This window comes from Artibeus jamaicensis, unplaced genomic scaffold (genome assembly GCF_021234435.1).
Source record: "Artibeus jamaicensis isolate MK-2021 breed Jamaican fruit bat unplaced genomic scaffold, CSHL_Jam_final scaffold_474, whole genome shotgun sequence".
Classification (NCBI taxonomy): Eukaryota; Metazoa; Chordata; class Mammalia; order Chiroptera; family Phyllostomidae; genus Artibeus; species Artibeus jamaicensis.
This window is the reverse complement of record NW_026522046.1, coordinates 6371446-6394599: the sequence shown is the minus strand read 5'-3', so window position 1 is coordinate 6394599 and position 23154 is coordinate 6371446. Positions and strand designations below refer to the sequence as shown.

General features: G+C 55.6%; 3 protein-coding genes across 8 annotated transcripts in view; 2 read left to right on the top strand and 1 right to left on the bottom strand.

The window, feature by feature from the left end:
- The first annotated feature begins 1500 nt into the window (after window positions 1–1500).
- On the top strand, window positions 1501–13054 carry VWA5B2 (von Willebrand factor A domain containing 5B2). 5 transcript variants are annotated; one of them, XM_053657853.1, is made up of 21 exons: window positions 1501–2391; window positions 2482–2626; window positions 2705–2875; window positions 4691–4922; window positions 5085–5242; window positions 5770–5901; window positions 6136–6260; window positions 6393–6548; window positions 6974–7084; window positions 7165–7373; window positions 7457–7568; window positions 8075–8260; window positions 8377–8412; window positions 9139–9310; window positions 9400–9713; window positions 10099–10288; window positions 10386–10739; window positions 11512–11649; window positions 11745–11828; window positions 11930–12150; window positions 12237–12880. In XM_053657853.1, the coding sequence occupies exons 1-21, from the start codon at window positions 2290–2292 to the stop codon at window positions 12783–12785; spliced, it is 3897 nt and encodes a 1298-aa protein (XP_053513828.1). In that variant the 5' UTR covers window positions 1501–2289; the 3' UTR covers window positions 12786–12880. The 5 variants fall into 5 exon arrangements, with proteins under 5 accessions (XP_053513828.1, XP_037010750.2, XP_037010747.2 ...); XM_037154855.2 differs by lacking the exon at window positions 8377–8412 and having other exon boundaries at window positions 4691–4910; XM_037154852.2 differs by lacking the exon at window positions 8377–8412.
- A 78-nt stretch (window positions 13055–13132) lies between these two features.
- On the bottom strand, window positions 13133–17938 carry ALG3 (ALG3 alpha-1,3- mannosyltransferase). The gene is made up of 9 exons (XM_053657861.1): window positions 17732–17938; window positions 16438–16537; window positions 16194–16341; window positions 15928–16088; window positions 15345–15465; window positions 14730–14935; window positions 14499–14574; window positions 13514–13659; window positions 13133–13372 (listed from the first exon to the last, which is right to left on the bottom strand). The coding sequence occupies exons 1-9, from the start codon at window positions 17925–17927 to the stop codon at window positions 13210–13212; spliced, it is 1317 nt and encodes a 438-aa protein (XP_053513836.1). The 5' UTR covers window positions 17928–17938; the 3' UTR covers window positions 13133–13209.
- Window positions 17939–18611: 673 nt separating this feature from the next.
- The window catches only part of ECE2 (endothelin converting enzyme 2), a 30469-nt gene continuing 25926 nt past the window's right edge, over window positions 18612–23154 (top strand). The window contains exon 1 of one of the 2 annotated variants that reach the window (XM_053657860.1): window positions 18612–18887. In XM_053657860.1, the coding sequence (XP_053513835.1) occupies window positions 18692–18887 (196 nt within the window). In that variant the 5' untranslated portion in view covers window positions 18612–18691. The remainder of the gene's footprint in view (window positions 18888–23154) is intronic. The other variant, XM_037154891.2, reaches the window with a different exon arrangement.

Genomic DNA, 23154 nt, shown 5'->3' with positions numbered 1-23154 from the left:
TGGCCATTGCCTGGACTTCCCAGAGCCCTCGGGGCCTGGGCTGGTCCTGCCTGGAGCGCCTGGAGGGCCTATTTGCCCACTCACGGCCTACTGTTTCTCCCCATGCCTGGAGAGGGAAGAGCACTCAGAATGAAGCTGGGCACGGGTGCAGCAGAGAAGGGAGGAGAGGCCGCTGGGACAGTGCAGACTACAGCTGGAGCTCCTGGTGGGCGGGGCCGTTGGGTGGTGTCATCCTTGTGCATTTCCACCATGAAGTTCCCTGGGAAAAGGCCAAGTGAAGGCCGCCATGGTGAGCAGTTTGAGTAAGAGAAAGGGCTGTGGTTGAAGGCTCCTCGCTCAAGAAGGTAGGGACTGTGGGTGGTGCTGACCCAGTCAGTATAAAATGGGGAGGGGTGAGAACCCAAGTCTTGGTTGAAAGCCTCACTCCCCACCCGCTGCCCCTCCCTCTCAGCTCTCTGCAAGTTCTTTTTGCAGAATCTGGGGCTTTCTTTCTCTGCAAGAAAGCTGGCATGATGGGTGACCTCAGAACATGGTCACTTCCCCCAGGGCTCCCAGGCTCCCCCTCAGGGACTGAAGAGAGGTTTTACAGACTCCCACGGGTTCGCAGCGCAACACTGTCAAATTGTAAGAAAAATCTGCCAAGATCAAAGAAAACCTGTTCACAAGCAGAGATGTTTTTTCATGCTGCAGTGATGGAGTGGGGGTCACTGCTACAGTTGGGGGCTAGTCTGCAGCCACCAGAAGGCTCTGCAGGCTGGAAGGTCTCACTTCCAAGGCAGTGGGCAGCTGAAGTACAGGGAGTGAAAGCCTGCGGTGGTGATCCTGCCCACCCTCCCCACCCTCAGAAAAAGTGGGTAGATTGTACTGCAGTGGCGGGAAGGCTGTCTGCTTTCTGGCGGGGGGAGTCGCTGCGGTGAGGGGGATCCCTGCTGGGAGTGAGTGGTCACTGAAGTGGTCACACAAGCTGAGGACACCTGCAGACCTGCAAGGTTTCTGCAGTGACGAAGGAGCTCTCTGCGAAGGAAAGGGGATGGCTCCTTGGGGCTCCGGGTCCAACGGTGAGAGGGAGCTGGGGTTCGCGGCAGGGATGAGGGAGGGTCACTGAAGAGATGGGGAGCCTAGCTAGAGCTGGGGGACGGGGAGCGAGGGCTGACGCTGGGACGGCTGTGGCCGCTGCAGTGCCAGGGGGCTGCAGGCTGAGCAGCTCGGCGGCCTTTGCAGGACGCCTCCCCTCGGGAAGGGCAGAAGGGGTGGGGCCTCGGAGGCCTCCGCCCGCTCTGCGGGGGGCCGTGGCCGTGTGGCGGCGGGGACGCGGTCGCTGCACTGCGGTGCCCCGTCTGGCTGGAGCCGCCGGGCTGGCGCGGAGGCGGCACCGCACACGAGGTGGGAGGGGCTGGAGGCGCCGGAGCCGCGGCCGCCGCAGCGCGGGCGGGGCGGGGGCGGGCCGGAGGGGCGGCCCTTCGGAGCCGGGGCGGGACCGGCACCCTCGGGGCCGACGCCCCTGAGCGGACTTGAAGCGGCCACTGCGGGAGTCTGGAGCCGGAGCCCGGCACAGAGGCGGCGCCGCACACCTGCCGGGTCGTGGCGCCCACAGCGCCGCCGAGGACGCGACGGTGAGGCTGGGGCCGCCTGCGGGGAGGGGCGGTCCCCGGTCCCAGCGCACAGCGTCCCTGACCGCTCGGCTGGGGGGGGCGGCGACTGCAGCCCCCACCACACACACGCGCGCGCGCGCACAGAGACACGCACACGGGTGAGCTCCGCCAGGGTGGGGGGAGGGCCCCGGACGGACCCCCGCCGGCCCGACACTGCTCCCGGCCTCGGCCCCGAAAGACCTCTCCTTTCGCTTCTCCACCTCGCTCTTCTCGTCCCGACCCCCGCCGCTCCGGCCCGCAGCCCCTCTCAGCGCCCAGGTCAGATGGACGCGGGAGGGAGGAAGACGACGGCCCGGGGGCTGCGGGTCCGCTCTGGCCCTGCTGCCCTTGCTGGGAGGGGGCGCCCGGGAGGACGCAGGCCCTTTAAAACCGTGCTCCGCACGCGGAGCGCCTTCCACCCCCCGCCCGCTCCACTTCCGACAGCTGGCAGCTGCCGGGAGCCCCGGGCCCGGCAGGTACGGGGCGGCGGGGCGGCCGGGGAGCTGGTGGTGGAACAGCTGTGAGCCCCCGCCCTCCGCCCCTGGAGAAGCGGGACGGCTCGGCGCCCGGAGCGCCGGTTAATCATTAACCCTCCGCTCCCCGGACCCGCGCTGCCCGGAGCTGCGCGGCGCCCCGGCTTCCCAGGTAACGGGCGAGGATGCGGGTCTCACTCCCCGCTCCCCACCTCCTCGCCGCCCGCCCTTCTGCACCTGTCGGCCGGCTCCAGCCCGGCTCAGCCCTGCGCGTCCCGTCCTCCTGCGTGAGTTAGGAAGCTCCAGCGGGCTTTCCCGAGCGCGGGGGTTGCCTTGGGCTCACCCTGCGCACCCCTTCACCCAGCACCCCTCCCCAGGGCACCATGCCCGGCTTGTACTGCCACTCCAGCTGGACGCCGCTGCCCCTCACCGACTCCTGGGTCCGGGCCTGCGCCAACGGACCCTGCCTCAGCCTGCGGGCCCGGCTCACCTACCACAACCCGCAGCCGCAGCCAGTTGACGGTGAGGCCCGGAGGGGGCGCAGGGCGCTGGGGAGCGGGTGAGGGGCGAGAGCCGACGCCGCTCGTGCCCCCGCCCCAGGTGTGTTCGTGTACCCGCTGGCCGAGGCCGAAGTAGTGTCGGGCTTTGAGGCAGAGGCGGCCGGACGGCGCGTCTCCTTCCAGCTGCAGAGCAGGCGTCGTTCGCAGGGCGCGTGCTGCCGCGCGCTGGGTCCTGCCTTGGGGGCCTCGGTGCCCCGCCGCTGCGCGCAGGGTGAGTCCGGGGAACGCCCGCCGCCAGTCTGTTCCTGCACCTGCACCTGCTCTGCCTGCGTCCCGCGCTGCCTCCTCCCCCTCCGGCCACTGATTCTTTTTCCACTCATTGATTCATCCCTTTATTCAACAGTCACCGAGTGCGCACCTGGCATGGGCCAGGTGCTGGGGGGCCGTGACCCAGGTCTGACCCAAGGGCTTCAGCCAGGGAGACAGACGCGGCAGGCAGTCACACGTCTGTCCCCACTTCTGGAGCACTAGCTCCTGAGCTGGGACGGGGCTTTAGTCAGTTCCAAGTCCCAGCATCTCGCACCACAAAGGGGTTGGGTGAGTGCTGGGTGAGGATGGAAGCCACCCCCTGTGTGAGTTTTCATGAAGTGCACTTCATTCTTTTATTTACTTATTTGTCCATTCACTTGACTTCTGCACATGGAATTTACAATCCGAGTGAGAAGTGGGACAGAATCCAGTGGTGTTGAGAGTTGGCATAAACCCAGAAGATAGCTAGAAGCCAGAGTAGGAATGTTCCAGAAGGAAGCAGAGCCATCATTTGACTGGCAGGAAGGGGGATGCGGTGAAGCGGATTGGAGAAAGGCACTGCAGGCAGGGCAATGGCTAAGGAGGTTTGGAGCTAAGTTGTGCTGGGGGATGGTGGTGAAATACCCCGTGCGTATCGTGACTTACATCCGACAAACCCAGTCACCGGTGTCACCTCATCTGAATCTAGAGAGGCATGTGACGAGTCCAAGCACAGTTCTTTTTCTCCCTTTTATAGTGACGGAAATAACAGCAATGGTCTCCTAGGTGTTGGATGCTTTGCATGTATTATTTCATTTATTCCTTACAGTGATCCTTGAGATGTAGTCACTATGGCCCCCCATTTTATGGATGAGGAAACTTAGGTTTCTCAAAACAAGAGAGTCTGCCAAAGGACAGCGCTAGAGCCACAGAGCCAAGGCGCAGACTGTGCCCTCTCTGTGGTAACAGGCATCCTCAAGCCCCAGCTGGCGGAGCAGGAAGCCCCTTTCTCCCCTCTTACCTTCCATCTCTCCCTCCCTTCATTTATTCACCAACCAATTCTCAAAAGAATGGATAAGTGATTACTGTGGAGAAGTGAGGTGAAGCAGGGCTGCACAGGTGGGCCGGGCCAGCCCCTGCAAGGCCTTGACTGCCACTGCTTCCACCTGGCCACTTCCGTAGCAGCAAGGCTCCCCGCATCTCCAAACAAACCTGTGATCTAAGTAAAAGGGTGTGCTTGGCATGCAAATACAGCTTCACGCCCTCTGGCCAGCTTCCAAGCACATTACTGCTCCTGAACTCCTTCCTCTTGGGTCAAAAACTCTGAAGCCACTCCCAGGAGGCAGTGGGGAAGTCCTTTTTATTCATGAGCAGGGGATTTGAGGGTCCCAGGCTGCAGGAGATGTCAGTCCATAGGGGATGGCCCTTTAGGAAGATTATTCCCAGGGGCTGAGTGGATAGGGGCAGACAGGGGTGGAGGGACAGAAGGGGTGGGTCCCCCAGGACCTTGGCATGGTGTGGGCATGCATGTCCTCCTCAACCCTCTGTCAGCAGTGTTGTTTGTCCTTGCTCCCTTTTATAACGACAGCCAGATCCCGTCAACATGCATCCATCTCTCTTTCTGCTGTCAATCATCTTGTCTCTATCCTGCATCCCCCATGCACCAGCCCATTGTCTCTCCAGCCACATAAAGCACCCCTTGCCCAGGCTCCCCTGACTCAATGCCTGTTCCCACCCCTACCTTCCCTCATCTCTTCTGCTTCTATCCCCCTCTGACCCCCTTTCTCACTCATCATAGGTCATCTTGTCTTGGATCTGGCCCAGTCCCGGTCCACACTGGTGCTGCCCACTGGCCTCATCACCCCGGCGGGCACCATGACAGTGACCCTGTGCAGCAGCCGGGCGCTGCCCTCAAGGCCTGATGGGGTGCTGTGTGTGGCTCTGCCCTCTGTGCTCACCCCGCTGGCCCCGCCAGGTCCTCCGGGCGCCCCCAGACCTCCGGGGCTCTGTGACGACAGGTTGGGCCTATGGTGATTCTCTTCGTCCCTCCCTCGGCTTCTCTGGGTCTAGTGCGGGTGAGGGGGCTTTGGCACGGTGCCCCTGGGATGGGCAGGGTGGAGAAGGGGCCAGTCAGCCAGAGGGGTTAAGGGTCTCGGTGGTGGCCCAGTGACTCTCCTTGTGCTCCCTTCCAGCCCTACCAGCTGCTTTGGGGTGGGCAGCCCTCAGGAGGAAGGTCTGGCCTGGGAAGAGCCAGCTGCCCCTCCGGATGTGTTCTTAGGCCCTGCCCGCTGCCCTGCCCCATATACCTTCTCCTTCGAGATGCTCGTGACTGGGCCATGCCTACTGGCAGGTGGGTGCCCTTCCCAGCGTAGCTGACGGGGAAATAATTCAAGGCTCAGGGATGGGAGGAACACAGGACAAAAAGAAGACAGGGACCTAGGATGTAGAAACCTCCAGTCCCACAGCAGGGGAGCGTCCTCTGGACATTTCTGTGCAACTCACACACCCCTCAGTTTGTCAGTGTCATTCATTTACATACCACTCCACTTACCAATGGGAAGAGAGAGGCTTACAGTGAGAGCAGTCCAAGTGATGAAGTGGAGTTTTCTTGTGCAAGAAGTGGGGGATAATGTTAAATCAGCAATTGGTTTGACCAGCCAGGAAAAGGTCTGGGAATCAGCCTCCCAGCCCATGGAAGCAGGAAAACCCACTCTGGTCCATTTGAGTCTATGATTGGGCTGTGAGCTGAATTGAATCCTTTGTGGTTCTTGCCGCCCCCCCGCCCCACCTCCATGGTCTGCAAAGGTGATGTTTATGCTCTTGGTGCTGACTTGGAATGGGGCGATCATCACCCCTCCCTGTCTCTATGTCCCTCAGGCCTGGAGAGCCCTTCTCATGCTCTGCGGGCCGATGCCCCACCTCATGCCAGCTCTGCAGCCACCATCTGTGTCACATTGGCCGAGGGCCACCGCTGTGACAGGGCCTTGGAGATCCTGCTGCACCCCAGTGGTGAGAGCCTGGGGCACACAGTGGGCCAGCTCTAACCAGCTTCAGGACCACCTGGGTAGCATTTTTCAAATTTAGATGTCTGGGCTCTAAGCCAGATGGACCAACTCAGTTGCGAGGTTGGGCCTGGTGGTGCAAGGAGGTTGAAACTTCCAGGTCCTTCCAGGACATCAGGACTGGGCAGCTGGGACCCAGAGACAGAGACTTCTCGACAGGGCTATGTCCCCTCCTCCCCAGAGCCCCACCAGCCACACTTGATGCTGGAGGCCGGCAGCCTGAGTTCAGCAGAATATGAGGCCCAGGTGAGGGCCCGCCAGGACTTCCAGAGGCTCCAGCGAAGGAACAGTGACATGGACCGGCAGGTATAGCTTCCTGGGGGCCTTGACCTGGCTGCTAGAAAGATAGAAAGAGGCCCCAGGGCTGGGTCCTGCTGCCAGCCCAGCTTGGAGCTGCACTAAACCTGGCCCCAGATGCATCTGAGCTCCCACGTTCAGGTGTGGTTCCTGCAGCGACGCTTCCACAAGGACATCCTGCTGAACCCCGTGCTGATGCTGAGCTTCTGCCCGGACCTGAGCGTGAAGCCGGGACACCTGGGCACAGCGACACGAGAGCTCCTCTTCCTGTTGGATGGCAGCAGTGTGGCACACAAGGCCTGTGGGGGCGCGGTGTGGGCCGCCCTGGGGTGGGCGGGGCGGCGGGCTGAGGTGGGCTGCGGCTTGCGTGCACACACATACTCGCTCTCTTCTCATGCACAAACGTTCTCTCCCAGATTCCAAGAGCCTCTCACGCATAAAGTTGCATTCAGATACACCTAATCCCAAAGCCAAGTGCCATATACACCTCCAGAGTCACATGCACAAAGGTCCCTCACACACTCAGAGTCTCCCTCACACTCCTAGGTTCTCCCTCCCAGAGTCTGTCTCAGAAAGTCTCTTACACACAGGGCCTCTCCCAGATTAACACATCCACACCCTCATCTTACACACGATCTGGGACGGGCTGGCAATCTAATGTTCCTTACTCTCACCGGGGCCTGTGGGACCTGCCTCACACTGCCCTCCCTCTCCCTCCCCAGGATGCCATTGTTTTGGCTGTGAAGTCGCTCCCGTCCCAGACTCTCATCAACCTGGCCATGTTTGGCACTTCGGTGCAGCCCGTCTTCCCAGAGAGCAGGCTTTGCAGTGATGTGAGTGTGTTCCGAGAATCTGGGGGTCTAGTGGAAATGATTCAGCCCAGCGCAGCCCAACCTGTGCCTTCTCTCTCCAGGACACGGTGAAGCTGGTCTGTGAGAGTGTCGAGACCCTGCAGGCTGCGGGAGGTCCCCCAGATGTGCTGGCTGTGCTGGACTGGGCCATGAAGCAGCCCCAGCACAGGGCCCACCCTCGGCAGCTGTTCCTGCTCACCGCTGCCTCACCCACAGCCGTCACTACCCACCAAACCCTGGAGCTCGTGAGGTGGCACAGGGGGACAGCAAGGTACGGGGTGGGCAGAGACAGGGGCCTGAGATCGACCCCCTGAGAGGATCCTGAAGGTCACTGTGCTTCTCTTCTTTCATCAGGTGCTTCTCCTTTGGGCTAGGGCCTGCCTGTCACCAGCTGCTCCAGGGTCTGTCTGCCCTCAGCAGGGGCCAAGCTTACTTCCTGAGGCCTGGAGAGAGGCTGCGGCCCATGGTGAGCTTCAGCCCAGACCCTGTTCCCTACTCCTGGAAGTCCTTCCCCAGAGTTACACTGAGTCTGAACCAGAACCCAGTTCAGTTGTGGGGTCTCCTGGCTTCTCTTCCCCACTCCAGTCCCTACTCTCCCCTGAGATACCAATCAGGGGAGGAGCTATAGGCGCTGCTGTGCGGGGCTTCAGGAGGCCAAAGGCGGAGGGACATGGCCTCTGACCACCCCCCAAATACTATTCTCAGTGTGTCCAGGTACCGAGTCGTATCCTTGCTAAATCTTGCCTCATTCACATGGCACAGCTCAGGCCAGGAGGTGGACCAAGCCCTGAGGACTGAGCACTCAGCCCCCTTGCTTATTCCTATTCCTGTTCCTTCCCCTGACCCCAGCCTGACCCTGATCCCCTCAGCCAGAGGCTAGGCAGATGGCATCAGGGGAAGGGCAGCCGTTCTGCTGTCAGCTGTGTGGCACCTCTTTTTCTCCCTTGGCCTCCCTCTGGCCCCTCCTCACAGCTGGTGCAGGCTCTGCGGAAGGCCCTGGAGCCCGCCCTGAGCGACGTCTCTGTGGATTGGTTTGTGCCTGACGCGGTGGAGGCACTGCTGACCCCCCGGGAGATCCCAGCACTCTACCCTGGGGACCAGCTGCTCGGTTACTGCTCACTCTTTAGGGTGGATGGCTTCCGGCCCCGCGCCCCTGGGGTAGGCCTGGGCTGGGGTGTGGGAGGTGGGCCTGGGATGGCAGAAGCCCCTGCATCTCTTCCAAACCCTTCTTTCATTTCCTGTGCCTACCCACCCAACTCTCCCCCAACCTCCAGGCCTCATCAGAGACCCACTGCCGCCCCCCACCCCAGGTGACTGCAACCTACCTGCTCTCTGGGTCTTCCCCTGAGTTGTTCTTTGAAGTGTTACCCTTGGGTTTTACCAAAGGTCACCAAATCACCCAGACACAGAGAACAGCTCCAGCATTTGCTGTGAGATTTTTGTCAAAACCTGCTGATTACTTCACAGAGTGCCCTGCAGAAGGCACCGCTGGGTTATCTCCTGCAGCGTTCGGGGACAGATGGAGCACAGCCTAGATGAAACCTCAGGTCTCGGCTCTGCCAGGCCCTGGCCATTTGACATCGAGTTAGTCGTGTCACCTCTCTGAGACCGTTTCCTCCGACTCACTTTTTTTCATAGGATCGTTGCAACTAGAGGTTACAATGTACACGCTCTTGGTAGCATACCCGACACACAGTAGGAGTTGGAGATATGATAGTTATTTTTATCATGGAAAGCTTTCTCTCGAAGAAAAAGAACAAAGCATGCTTCTTCCTTTTTGATCACGAAAGCTATGTAGTGGACTGTTTGCCTTGTTGCCTGGTTGCCGGGAAGCTCAGGGCCAGACCCGAAGCTCCGCCGGCTGCTCTGTGAACCCTGTGGTGAGCGTGGGTGCTTCCTCCTGCCTTGGTGCTAGGCTTTCGTTTCTGGTTTGTTAACTTTATTGCTTCCTGCAGTCGGCCACCCTAAATCCTGTTTGGAAAGAGGCAGTGTTGAACTCTAGTCTGTTTTTTCTCCCAATGACTGTTCCTCTCTAGGGCCAAGAGCCTGGCTGGCAGAGCTTGGGTGGCTCCGTCTTCCCATCCCCGGAGGAGGTGCCATCGGCCACCAGCCCTGGCACTGATCCCACTGGCACCTCAGAGCCACTGGGAACAGGCACCGTGTCAGGAGAGCCATCCAGCAAGTGGGCTGCTGGGGACTCAGAGCAGAGTGAGTGCCGGGCATGTGTGTGTGGCCGTGTCGGGGGCCAGGGCAACGGGAGAGACCAGGGCCGGGCTCCATTCTCTTGCCTCCGTTAGGTGCTGATGCTCTGACAGACCCAGTCACGGACCCTGGACCCAACCCTTCTTCTGACACAGCCATATGGCGCCGAATCTTCCAGTCCTCGTACATTCGGGAGCAGTACGTGCTCACCCACTGCTCTGCCAGCCCTGAGCCAGGCCCGGGCTCCACGGGCAGCAGCGAGTCCCCCAGGTCCCAGGGCCCTGGCTCCCCGGAGGGCAGTGCCCCTCTGGGTCCCCCCTCTCAGCAAGGCTGTCGCAGCCTGGCCTGGGGGGAGCCTGCAGGCTCCCGCTCCTGCCCCCTGCCGCCACCCCCACTGGCTCCAGTCAAGGTGAGACTCAGTTCTCATCCATTCACCACAGTGAGTCTACAGAGATGACAGCAGGCGGCATGCAGTGATGAGCAAAGGGATGTGGTGTTCTGGGGGCTCAGAGTTAGGGTGGCTAACCCTGTCCAAGGGAGTCAGGAAAGTAGGGGCCGTATCTGGGAGAGTGGGTAGAAGTGAGCCAGGCAGAGAGGGACATGACATGAACGAACGCAGATGCGTAGCCACCTTAAGTGAGAAACAGTGTGGAGCAAGATGGCACTGGGGAGTTTCTTCTACAGGTGGCAGCAGCCAGTCAGGGTTTCAAAGGGGCACTCGGCCAGTTGTGGGTGTGTGTGATGGCCAGGAGCTCTGCATCCCCGGACTGGTGGACCCCATTTCTCACATGCAGGTCGGGGCCTTGAGCGCTGAGGTGCTGGGCCGCCGACGCAGAGTGGCTCTGGCCGGCCGAAGCCTCTCATCACCCCCAGGCCCGGTGAACCCAGTCCTTGGCCATCCCTGGCACCCCTCTGTGGGCGCAGCACCAGACAGGCCAGGCCCTGAGTCAGGGCAGCAGCTGGGACAAGGAGTGGATGACTCAGGTGAGGGTTGGATGGAGAGTTGTGTTCTGACACCAAGATCTTGGGAAGGTGGAGCCCAGGGCACCACCCTGCCCCATCCCTGCCACTGTCTCCTCAGGAACCCTGCTCTCCCCAACCCCCATGGACTGGGACACGTGGATGGAGCCACCCTTCTTATTCACGGCTGTGCCCCCCCATGGGGAACCAGCCGCCCCGGCAGTGCCACTGCCTCCCCAGGCCCCACGCTGCCATGTGGTGATCCGGGGCCTGTGTGGGGAGCAGCCTATGTGCTGGGAGGTGGGTGTGGGGCTAGAGACACTTTGGGGGCCTGGGGATGATGGCTCACCGCCTCCATCATCCCCTGAAAGAGAAGGTGCTTGGGACCAAGCACTCCATCGGCTGACAGCGGCTTCTGTGGTCCGGGACAATGAGCAGCTGGCTCTCCGAGGGGCTGAGACCATGGCGGACTGGGGTGAGTGGCGGGTGGGCCCCACCAGGGACCAAGGAGCCTGTGTGGGGCGGAGCGGCGGAGGAACAGGGCTGTGTGTTTGATCACTCTCTGCACCCCACTTTGCACACAAGTGACTTGAGGTGGCTCACCCACACTAACGAGGAAAAAAGGAGGTGGGGCAATTGGAAAAATGGATAATAAAAGGGATAGGAGAATAAAATTTTATTGAAGATGCACACCATGAGGTTATGTGCCTTTGCAAGCATGGGACCCAAAATTAGAAAGCTTCTTAGCAACCAACAGAGGGAAATGAGATCTTGTAAAGATTCACAGTGCCCATAACATAAAAACAAGTGTCATTCAGGAAGACTATTAAAATCATACACAGTTCAAACTTCGGTTCTTCAGTTACACTAGCTATTCTTCAAGTGCCTATTAGTAACACAGGACTAGTGGCTACCACACTGGATCATGCACATAGAGAACAGTTCCATCATCACAGGAAGTGCTGTTGGCCAGTGCTGAACTGAGTGGATGGAAGGGCCCCATTGGTGCTTCCTGAATGGCAGGTGGCCAGGAGGCCTAGCCCTGCTGTGGGTGAAAAGGACCGACCTAACCCCACCTTGTCAAAGTCGGGGAGTCCAAACTGGTCCTGACCCTGAGAAACTCCACTCTGTTCAAGCACAGAGAAGGTGTGGGAACACCAAGATTTTTTTCTATGGAGCACTCTGTAGAGGGTGGGTGGTCAGTGTGCACCCCCTCCTGTTCAGCAAACTGCTCCCTGGTTTCACAGGCCATGCCCGGAGGTCCCGGCTCCGAGCCCTTCAGACAAGCAAGATCAGCTCTGCTCCCTCCTGCTTCACCTGCCCTGTAGCGGTGGACGCTGCCACTAGGGAGGTCCTGCCCTCAGCCCTGCAGGTGCGGAGCTCAGGTAGAGTCCCTCCTGGGTAACCTCTTAGTGCTGGCCCTCATCTTACTGGCTATTCTCCTAGACAAACCTTGGCCCTGTCTCCTGTGCCCCTGCAGAGCCGGCTGAGCCCACAGGCACCCCACCTGTTTCTCAGGGCCCTCTAGATGCAGCGCCTCTGCCCACAGCTGTCCACTGTAAAGGTAACAGTCAAGTTTGGGGAAGTGGTGGGAAGCGCCTGGGCTTAGGGATCACCACGGCACTGCCTGGTTCTGAAGCAGCACTTCAGGTGGTTCTCTGGCAGGTGGCTTGGACCTGAACCAAAATGACAACTCTAAGTCTGCTTTGGGGGACCCTGCAGCCCCTACTGGAGGTCTTCCAGACATGTCCCCACAGCCTCCTTTGAGGCTCAGCCTGGGTCATTGGAAGGCTGCTGGCCCAGAAAGCAGTAGACTCTGCAGCCCCAACACTGGCCAGGCGAGTGATGGCCACAGTGAAGGCAGCGACCACGACTATCTGCCCTTGGTGAGGACTCGGGAGGTGGAGGGTGGCATTGCCAGAGCCAGGGCACTGTCTCAGCTCACTTCTCCCCCCACCTCCTCTCTCCTCAGGTACGACTGCAGGAGGCACCCGGCTCCTTCCGCCTGGATGCCCCCTTCTGCACTGCGGTGCACATCCCACAGGAGCGCCTGTGCCGGGCCTCACCCTTTGCTGCGCACCGTGCCAGCCTCAGCCCCACCTCAGCCTCATCTCCCTGGGCACTTCTGGGCCCTGGTGTCAGCCAGGATGACAGTGCCACGGCTTCCTGCAGCCCATCCCCCAGCTCAGGCTCCGAGGGTCCAGGCCAGGTGGACAGCGGGCAGGGTTCAGACACAGAGGCCTCAGAGGGTGCAGGAGGGCAGGGTGGTACTGACCTTCGGGGCAGGACCTGGGCCACAGCAGTGGCACTTGCGTGGCTGGAGCACCGCTGTGCCGCTGCCTTCGGCGAATGGGAACTGGCGGCAGCTAAGGCCGACTGTTGGCTGCGGGCACAGCACTTGCCTGATGGCCTTGACCTGGCCGCCCTCAAGGCTGCAGCCCGGGGTCTCTTCCTGCTGCTACGCCACTGGGACCAGAACCTGCAGCTACACCTGCTGTGTTACAGCCCAGCAAACATGTGAAAGCTGCCCACCACTGGGGCTGGTGCCCCCCAACAGACTCAAGTCACTGCCACCAGGGCTGGCCTCTTGGTGCTGGGATGGGGTAGGCGAGTGGCAGCCTGCCCCCAACTGCTTCTCATCCCCTTCCCAGGATCCTCTTGCCCCCACAGAAAGTGCCTGCCTGTGCTCTCTCCCACTCCTTCCCCCCACCTCTTCCCCGAGCTCTGTACAGTGCAGTGAAAGGGGAGAGAGCCAGTCCCCAAACCCTATGCAATAAAGTGCCTCTTAAAACTGCCTGAATGAGTTATTTTCCATGTGCATGCCCCTCACAACCCGGTCTAGGCACCTCTACATAGGCTGCACAGAAGTGGACTTGGTAAGGTTTATTGGGAAGTGCACAACGTCCATCCACACCCAGGGTCCAAGAATGGGGAAGAGGTGGATCTCAGTGGGCTTTCTTGCTGTGTGGGATGCTCTTGGGGAAGGGCTGGGGGCCCAGCCAGAGCTGCAGCAGGATGACAGCATGACATATGTGCAGAGCAGCAGAGCTGCAGGACGTGGATGGGTATGTGTTCCAGGAGAGCTCAATAAGTCCCAGCACCAGCAACCTGGAGATGAGAAATACACTCCCGGTTTTGTCCAGTTTCTAGGCCCCAGCCCTTTAGCTCACCCCAGCCCCTCTGTGGTCACAGCCCTGGGACAAGGAGCTCCCTGACCCTTCCCCTCCCCTGGGTCATCCTACCCAGTACCTGAGAAGGTGTGTGAGCCAGCGTGCAGGTGTGGCCCACAGGAGGTAGGGCAGTGTGTGGAAATACCAGACGTAGAACTGGTAGTGGAGAGAACGGCTGAAGCAGATGCCAATGAAGTTGGAGGTGAAGAGGATAGAAACAATCTGTATGCAGTGGTCAAGGCCAAGGGCAGGAGCCGAAGGGGCAGGAGTTGGGGGTGGGGTGGGGGCAGGCAGGGAGGTTCCAAAGCAGAAGGGTAAAAGTTTTGGGGTCAGCTCCCTGGTTCTACCATTCCCAGATGCATATTTTTGGACAACTTTCTTAAGCTCTCTGCACCTACTCCTCAGTCTAAGGTGGAGACAGTGATACCTGGGGCCACGAGGCCAAGTGAGTCCATCCCTTCCTAGCTTAGTAAATTAACCTCTTAAAGCCCTAATTTTGTTATCTGTAAATGAAGATAATAAAAATGCCTCCCTATATCAGGGTCTCCTGTGAGCTTTAAATGTTAGAGTGTATATAGCCCTGGCTGGTGTGGCTCAGTGAGTGATGGCCTGTGACTCAAAAGGTCGCGGGTTCAATTCCCAGTCTAGGAAACATGCCTGCGTTGGTGGCCAGGTCCCCAGTCGGGGGCGCGCAAGAAGCAACCACGCATTGATGTTTCCCTCTTTTTCTCCCTTCCCCTCTCTAAAAAATAAATAAAACATTAAAGAATATGTTATAGAGTATATATAAATTTCTCAGTCTAGTGCCAGGCAGAGGACAAGCACTCATGATCACTCAATAATATTTAAAATTAAGAATAAATATGTTTAATGCTCATGTAATAAACATGTAAGTGCTTAGGACAGTGTTTGGTACAGAGCAGGAGCTCTAAGCGTGGGCCCTGTGCCTATTACTAGTGCCTCTTTTTCTCTCCATGTCACCAGCCATCCAGGGCTACCTGACCAGGGACCCTATCTGCACCTGGAGATGGCGAGACTTACCTTCCCATGATTTAAAGGATATGGTTGGGGGTGAGGGGCTGGGGTGGAACCTTCCTTTTGGAGGGATCCTTCAGCAGTGACAGGATACTTTCTCCCGTCCTGGGGAGAAGCCATTCAGACATCCATCAAGCCCCCATCATGGGACAAGCTCTAAACTCACCTCCATGAGCTCAACGTCTTCCCCAAGCAGCCCCAAGGCCCAGGCCCATCACTCCTCCCCCAACTGTGCTGGTGGCACTGCTCCCCTTTCTCACCTGTGCCACCTGCACAGAATGAAGAGCGAGAGCAAGGTGAGGTGGGTGGCTAATAGTGCCAGGTGGAAGGCTCGATGCAGGAACAGGGTCTCGGGGAGGAAGCGCCAGTTCACTGTCCAGCGGAAGAGAAACTGGCGGCCAAGGTCAAAGGAGCGGGATAGGTAACCGATGGGGTTCTCCAGCAGGAAGGGCAGCCCCAACACCACCTGAGGATGGGTGTGATGTCGGCAGAGCTGCCCAGGCTCCCCTCCAGCCTCGTGCTGGTCAAGGGAGTGGGAACAGGGCAGAAGTCTCAGAGGTTTCTTAAATCCCATTAAATATAGCAAGAAAGCCAGCCTCCTTCTCCCGCCTGCCAAAGTCTGGGGGCCAAGGAAGCTGAGGACACTGGTAATAACAGTACTCTAAGTCATAAATGGGCAGAGCTAGAAAGGCCCTAAGAGACCATCTAGTTCAACTTTCTTATCTTACAGCTAAAGAAACCAAAGCCCAGAGAAGTAGTGCCTGCCCAGCCCAGAATCAACTCCAAAACCGTTATCTCTTGGCTTTGAGGAAGTCTCAAGGTGGGAAGAGTGTCCTCCTCTTCATTAAAAAGGGGAAGGAGTAAGGTGGGAGTACCTGTAGGACAGCACAGATGCCCAACTTGGGGAGGGCCCCACGAAGGCCAAATTGTGTAAGGAGAAGGAACAGTAACCCAGGGGCAAAGAGGAGCACGTTCATCTTCACAGAGACTGCCAGGCTAGGGTGGGTAGAAGAGAGGAAGAGTGGAGATCAGCCAAAGATGCACGCGCCACCCCACGCCCCACCCCCAACCATCATCGCAACCCCTCCCCTCCACCACCTAGCTCCAGGATAGGGCCCACACTCAGAACTGCTGGGGGAAAGGTAAGGTAGCCTGGGAGGAGGCTGGGGGGGTAGGGAGTAGAAACCCAGTTTCTATGCCCAGACTGAGCAAACAAATATATACCAAGTATTAAGAATGTTCAATGACCAATGCCAAGAACAGATGCTGTCTGGAAGGAAGAGAGGATGGGAAGAGGGGATGTGTATGTTGTGGGTTGGAGTGGAGACTTTCTACAGATCCTGGACTCACCTACCAGGGCCCTGACTGGCCACTCCCTTACTCCCTCTGCTGCAGAAAATCGGGAAGTAATGGAAATACAAAAAGTAACAAAGGGGACCAGGTGGGTGGGATGTTGACCTGAAACAGCAGCAACCCCAGCCCCAGCGCTGGGCCAGCAAAAGGTTGATACTGAGGAAGAGCAGCGCCATAGCTACTGGGTCATTGAAGAGCCGCAACACAAAGATGGAGTGGACACGGTAAGAGGCGCAGCACATGAAGAAAAAGACGAAGGGAGGTACCTAAGAGGTGGGCAAAGTGGGGAAGGTCAGCTCACCAACCCAGAGCCATCACCACACTGCAGCCCTCCCAGGTTGGGGACCCAGGTCCTGGTATTGTGGACTCACCTTGCAGGTCTGGTGGTAGATCAAAAAGACAAGCAGCAAGGTGGCCAGGTAGAGCACAGCAAAGATATGCTGGGCCATGCGGATGTCAGTGCCCTGGCCAGTGACATAGTACAGCCCCATAAAGATGTACACAAAGCCGGCTGGGTACCTGAAAGATGAGAGGGAAGTGAGTATGGGTGAGGCTACACAGCCTGGTATCTAGTCAGCCCTTCACACCCTCGCTGAACCTCTTGTCTCAACTCACACCAGAGGCCCGGTGTCACCCTGCAACTGGGTATAGTCATAGGTGCCATTGATGACGCCCTCTACCTCAGCCATGTAGGCCTTCCAGTCAATCTCTGTATCTGGAAAAGGAAAAAATGGTATGGTTACTTTCAAGTCCAGAACTTTGCTGCTCTCGAGACCCCCAGCCCATCAAAGCACAGAATTCCAGTTCATTTTCAGGACTTCTATCACAACCTCTGACCTAAATGCATACCTGACATTCTTTGGGTGAACTCAGGCACCTCAAATACAACACATCTGTGATTGAACTTATAATCTTCCAGTCCAAACCTGCTCCCCTTCCTGGATTCCATGAATGGCACCATCAACCTCCCAGCTGCCCAGGTCATAAACCCTGAAACTTCTCTTTCATTTCTAAACCCATCTTACCATGTCCTGTCTATTCTTCATTCTACATGTATCTGCTGTCTCATCCTTCTCCACTATTACATACCCAAATTTGGGCCTAACATAACCTGTACCCTCAATTATGCAATAGCTTCCTAATTAGGCTCCCAGCTTCCACTTTCACCCTACCGCAATATATTTGCCACCCTGCAATCAGGAACTCTTCCTATAATAGAAATCATATCATGTCCCTTTGCTTAAAACCCTCCAACAATTCCCAAGGCTCTTTAAATAAAGCTCAACCTCTATTATTCCCATTTTTAGAAGAGTAATCTATGAATTATTGAAGTTAAGTGACTAGCTAAAGATCAGTGAGCTGGAAGGGTAGAGTTGAAATTGGAATTTATAGGATCCTGATTCTTAACTACCGTGCTAACTATGTCCTTAACACAGTTTAGACTCCTTTATGATCTGAACTTCTCAACTTCTTCAGTCTCACTTCTTAGTATTACCCTCACTTAAGGTCTATGTTCCACCGCTAAAAAAGACCTCAGTATTGAGCAGATTAGACCCAGCTGGGGGAGACTCGGAAACGAGCAGTAGCAGCCGTACATTAACTTGGACTGAGGTCTTCTGCCTTCCAGGCTGGTTTACTTTCTTGACCCGGCCAACTGTACCTTCAGGGCGGAGGGCCAATCTCTAGGATTGCCCCTTCCGTCATGGGGGAGGGATTAGATCAGGTTTGGTTTTCTGTGGAATAGGCTTAGAATTTGGGGTAAAAGATATGGGTCTGTAATTGATGACTAAGTGGACCTGCGTCTGGGTTTAAGCTCCGAATCCAAATCCTGGTTTAAGTGAGGAGTTCGGTTCTACCTCCCTCCCGCCTTCTCCGCTCCACTCCCCTCCCCTCCCCCTCGGCGACTCACATGCCACCCTGTGAATGACCCAGAAGGTGATGCCCACCTCCGCCAGGCAGAGGCAGGCAGCCACCAGCAGCGTGTAGCGCGGCTCCAGGAGCAACAGACGCCGCTCCTGCCAGGCGCGGCGCAGCCACTGCCCGCAGCGCCCCGCCACCCGGGATGCGGGTCCCGCCCGGGCGCGTTTCCGCACACCCGCCGCCATCTTGACGGTGCGCCGCCTGTGTAGGCCTGCCGCTCTGGAAACCGGACCGTTCGGCATTTAGGTTCCGCTCCGCGCGCCGAGCGGAGCTGCCTAACGCACCGAGCATTGGCTCTTTTCGAGTTATTTACTTCACTAAAATTTACTTTTTATGCATCAGTCTCTCCTGACGGTCTGCACTCTCCCTACGAGAAGAAATGGTCTTATTCCTTAGTATATACTTTAAAGATGGATCGAACGTTTGTCCAGAAAAGCAACGTTCCTGTCTGCGCCCTTACCACCCGTTCCGGCCCAGCAAAAACAGTTCGCCTGTATTGAGAATATCTGTGTTCATGCTGGTCTTTCCTGGAGGGCAAGACCTGTGTCTCCGTCCCTCCCGCCACGCCTCAGAGCCTTCCAAAAGCTCAAAACTCGGGAGACGGATCTTTCGGATTTAATGGAAAGGGCCGTTCAAGTCGAAAATATGAGAGGGCGCAGTGATAAACCCAAGTATTACACTATGAAATGATTCTCAGAAGGTAATGAGAAATACAGAAGGAGGATTCAGAGTCTGGACGACGTCAATTCCCCAGCCGGAGTCTTCTTCAAAGAGCGCTTAGCCGAGGACGGAAGTTCCACGTGTTTATGTTGGGCAACCGCATTTGGGGGCGGAGACACAAAAGGCTACACCTCCTACCATATTCCACCCTTCCGACTGGCTGCTTGAGGGAGCCAAACTCCACCTAAGCAGGCATACCGACTGTCCTACAGGCCCTTCAGCAGCAAGCATGGCCTCTTCCAGGTCCCCCGATTCCCTGCCGGAGTTACCAGAACAGAACTGCGAGTACCGAGACGTTCAGTACTGGGACAAGCGCTACCGAAGCTCGGCGGACTCTGCTCCCTACGAATGGTTCGGGGACTTTGCCTCTTTCCGTGCCCTGCTAGAGCCGGAGTTGCGGCCGGAGGACCGTATCCTCGTGCTAGGTGGGTATTCCTGGCGCTGCCCAGCTCAGGTGGCGCTTCCTGGTCCGGCTCCGCCTCGGCTCTCTCTGCTCACTTTCCTCACGTCCGTCTGCCCCTCTCTGAGGACGCCTTAGTCAGGAGCCAAGATGCAGTACCTTCAGAATCTGGGCAGTATTTAGCCAGGGCAAACAGGACCCAAGAGAGTCTTAGTTTTCTATCCACCCCAAACCTCCCGAGAAAAACAGTCTCTCTGAATCTGAGCGGGGTAGATGACCCAGAGCCCCATTCGGGACCCTCCCTCGGCGGGCAGCCCCGAACACTGAAGAACTTAGAGGATCTAGTTCAAGTTCCTGTGCTAGTTGACTCTGCGACTTAGGACAAGTCCTGAACCCGTTCTGAGCCTCGGATTCACGGTTAGAAATGGAACTGCGAACTCCGTTCCGATAAAGCACATGCAGGCACCTGGAGTACAATGCCAGCAGCTGGAGCACAATGCCTACCACTTTTCTGTTTGCGCCGATGGGCACTGGGAGCTATTGTTACCTAATTATCACTTTACAAACTCTAAAACTTGGTCCTATGCCTTGTGTGCAGTGAGGGTGAAGACAGCGCCCTCTAAGGTTAGAGAGGATGTTGCGGCAGTGATTGGTGAAATTCCTCGAGCAGCGATTTTTCAACCGTTTTCATCTCATGTCACACATAAACTAATTACTAAAATTCTGAGGCACACCAAAAAATATATAATATTTTTTGCCAATCTGACCAAAAAAGGTATAATTTTGATTCATTCACACCAGAAGGCTTTTGTGTCGGCTGTCAAATTTTTGTATTTGACAGTAAGGGAAAAGGGGGTCAGTGCCCCTGACTAAATAGTCAGGTATTGCATATGTTTTAAATTCTTGTGGTACACCAAGTTGAAAATCGCTGCTCAAGAGGAACAGGTACTGGGATACAAGATAACTGGGTACTGGGAACAGGTAACTGGGATCCAGCTATCCCATTGGGTTCTCTCCCACTCCTAGCCTTTGGGGCTCTAGAGAAGTTTGAGCAACGGGTTTCCTTCCAATTATAGTTTTTATATATTTTGGTATTTGTAAGAACATATATATGTTTAAATGCAATATTTCATTATAAGACATCTGTAATACAGTATATGAAAGGTGTAAATAATAAATCTAATATGTATGTGTATACCATACTCAGTTTGAAAATAGAACACTCCTAGGATTAAGAAGGAAGTATAGCCCTGGCTGGTGTAGCTCAGTGGATTGAGTGCGCCTCTGCCAGCTAAAGGGTCACCTGTTCGATTCCCAGTCTAGGGCACGTGCCTGGGTTACCCGCCAGGTCCCCAGTAGGGGGCGTGCAAGACTCGACCACACATTGATGTTTGTCTCCCTGTCTCCTTCCCTTCCCCTCTCTCTAAAAAGAAATAAATAAAATCTTCTAAAAGAAAGGAAGTATGACCTAGTGCTTAAGAACTTGGATCCTGGAGGCAGTTAATTATGTTGGAATCTTAGCTGTAGAATAATGGGCAAAAGCATGGAATCGGCGGTGTAATCCTGGACAAAATACTTAAATTTCCCTGCCTCCATTTTCTCACCCTTAAAAAAATAAAATTACTTATTTATTGGGTTTTTAAGATTATTGAGTGAATGTGAAAGAAACTTAAAACAATGCTTGGCAAAATCAAAAGCCCCATGTATATTCAAGGTTTTCTGGGTAGTCCTCCCAAACCTCTTGCCCCCAGAGGTAAAAATTGTTGTATTTTTTGCTTTTAAGCCATTGCATTTATTTATAGATTTACCATAGATGTAAGCTTTAGTGACTGTCCATGATATTGAAATCACCTGGAAAGCTGGACCCCACCCTGAGATTGTAATCTCACGGACAGTCTAAGGTAGATGCTCAGAGTCTGTAGTTTGAATAAGCTCCAAGGTGATTCTCATGCTGGTGATTGGCAGAATAACACTGCCTTCAAATCTCCATCTCCTAGACTGAGAGGTATCCTTTTCTGGAGAGAGGGGAGAAAAGTCTAAAAATAAAAAAAGGAAAACTTTCCAGGCATTATTCCCAAGATCTAAAAAGAGGACCCACAGTTTGGGGAGTATCTTGTGTTACATCCCACCTCAACAAACAAGCTGAGCACCTGCTAGGTGCTAGGGAATGTGCTGGGCCCTTTCCAACTTACTTAGTTTTTATGACAACCCTGAGAGGGTTGTAATAAGTACTACTAGACTTACTCTACATTAGGGGTCAGTACTATTTCTGAAAATGGCCAAAGAGTAAATATTTTGAGCTTTGTGGGCTGCTCAGTTTCTGTCACAACTAGTCAGTACTACTGCTGTAGCTGAAAAGCCACCATGGACAGTAGAAAAGTAAGTGAGAGTAGCTGTGTTCCTGTAGAACTTCATTTTCCAAAACAGGAGACAAGCTGAATTTGGTAATCCCTGCTCCAGGTCATCTTCTGAGATTGGGGCCAGAAGCAAATTCTAAGATTAGGATCTAAGATTTAGAATCTTAGAATTCTAAGATCATGTCCCACTTATTTGTTAGGGATGTGCTCCCAGGAGAAATTGATAAGAGTGAGAGGACAAGGAAGGGAAAAGGTCAAGCAGGATTGTGATCACAGGCAAAATTTCCCTGAAGGTAGTTTCAGCCTGAAGAGTCACAGATGCGGTCAGTCAGAAGCACACACCCCCCCCAAACTTAGGGACACTCCAAGGGCATTGGGTTGGAGCAGTGATAGTGTCCAGGACTGTTGTGTGGCAAGTAAGGGGTGAGGTAAGAATGCCATCTGACTCCAGAGCTTCTGTTTCTCCCGCTACACCATACATATGGGCACAGAGAGGCATTTAGAACTCTGCTAAAGCCGGTAAAATGACTGAAGATGGAATGTCACAGCTGAAGGTGAGTGGACGTCTTGAAAACTCGGAGATAGTTCTGCATAGTGGTTTAAGAGCTCTGGTTCTGGCAAAAGACAGGCCTGGATCCAAATTCCGACTCTACCACTGGACTATGTGACCTTGAGCACATTTCTTCTATGCTTTGGACAGCCTCAGTTTTCCCATCTAGAAAATGGTAATGATAGAAACAGTTATCTTCTATACAAAGGTACTTTGAAAATAAGCTGAGAAAATGCTTGGAAATGCATAGCATAGGACCCAGTATGCAGTGACTGTTAGCAATCATTATCATTGAAAACGGGACTCACAGGGGCAGTTTATCACAGGCTGTTCAGAGGGTGCCCTGCCTGAGGATTATGTGTCTGGTCCCTGGGGCTGCTGGAATGTCTTCATAGCAGAGGAATACATATGGCTGTCCCAGCTCTGCCATCATAATGTGTCTCTGATTCTCCTTGCTTGACTCCATGCTCTGCAGGAATCTTCTGATCATAATTTGGCTTCAGTTTGTATTTCCTGTGTAGAGAGAAGAGACTGACCAGAGGATTGCCCGTCAAGTCCCCACGGTGGCTATTTTCCTTGTTTTAAATTACTATTTGTGAATTGGTATTGAGGCTTACACGTCAGTCTCTTGGTGTTGGGAGAGCACCCACATAGCTCTGGACTCTCGAGTGATGGGTTTTCGGATCTGCCTCAGTTTTCCAGGGCTTTGCTTTCCCAAGGCTCCACGGGGGGGGGGGGGAGCGGGGACCTTCCCAAGCCTCGTCTTAGTTGTTAGCCCCAAATCACTGAGGCAGCAGGATTAGAAATAACTACTTTATAAGCATGACTGTCCCTGTGATCAGATTTTGTTCTTCCTTCATCTTTGGTGAATTTCTCTTAATTTCTCTTAGAAGATGCTACTCCTTTACCAAGTGGAATAAAGGAAAGATATTTGGGGTTGTCTGCTGTTGGGCAGAGCTCTGTGGGCATGAGGTCAGGTATAGGGTGGTAAAGGGATTGTGGGTCAGAGAACCCAGTGGGATTTCAGCCTGAACTGAGTTAGGGTCTCTTGTTCAGCCACTCTCACCTCCCATCCCATGTGCTGTATCTACCAGAGCTTGCTGTAGAAAGCATGCATTGTGTTTTCTCAGGCGAGACGAGGCTCATAGGAAGGAGCAGCTGAGGACCAGCCAGCATCATCTGGGTGCCTGACCTGGTACCAAGCCCTGCTAGATCAGGGCAGTCCCAACAGCTGATCCTGTAATTCTCTTCAGGACAAAAATGGGGATTAAAAGCACTCTAATCCCAAGAGCAGGGCATCCCCATGTGGGGCCACCAAGAGCTGTCATCCAGCCCTGTTCTCAGGCTGAGACTGACCACAAGAGGACTCAGAAGACACCAACAAT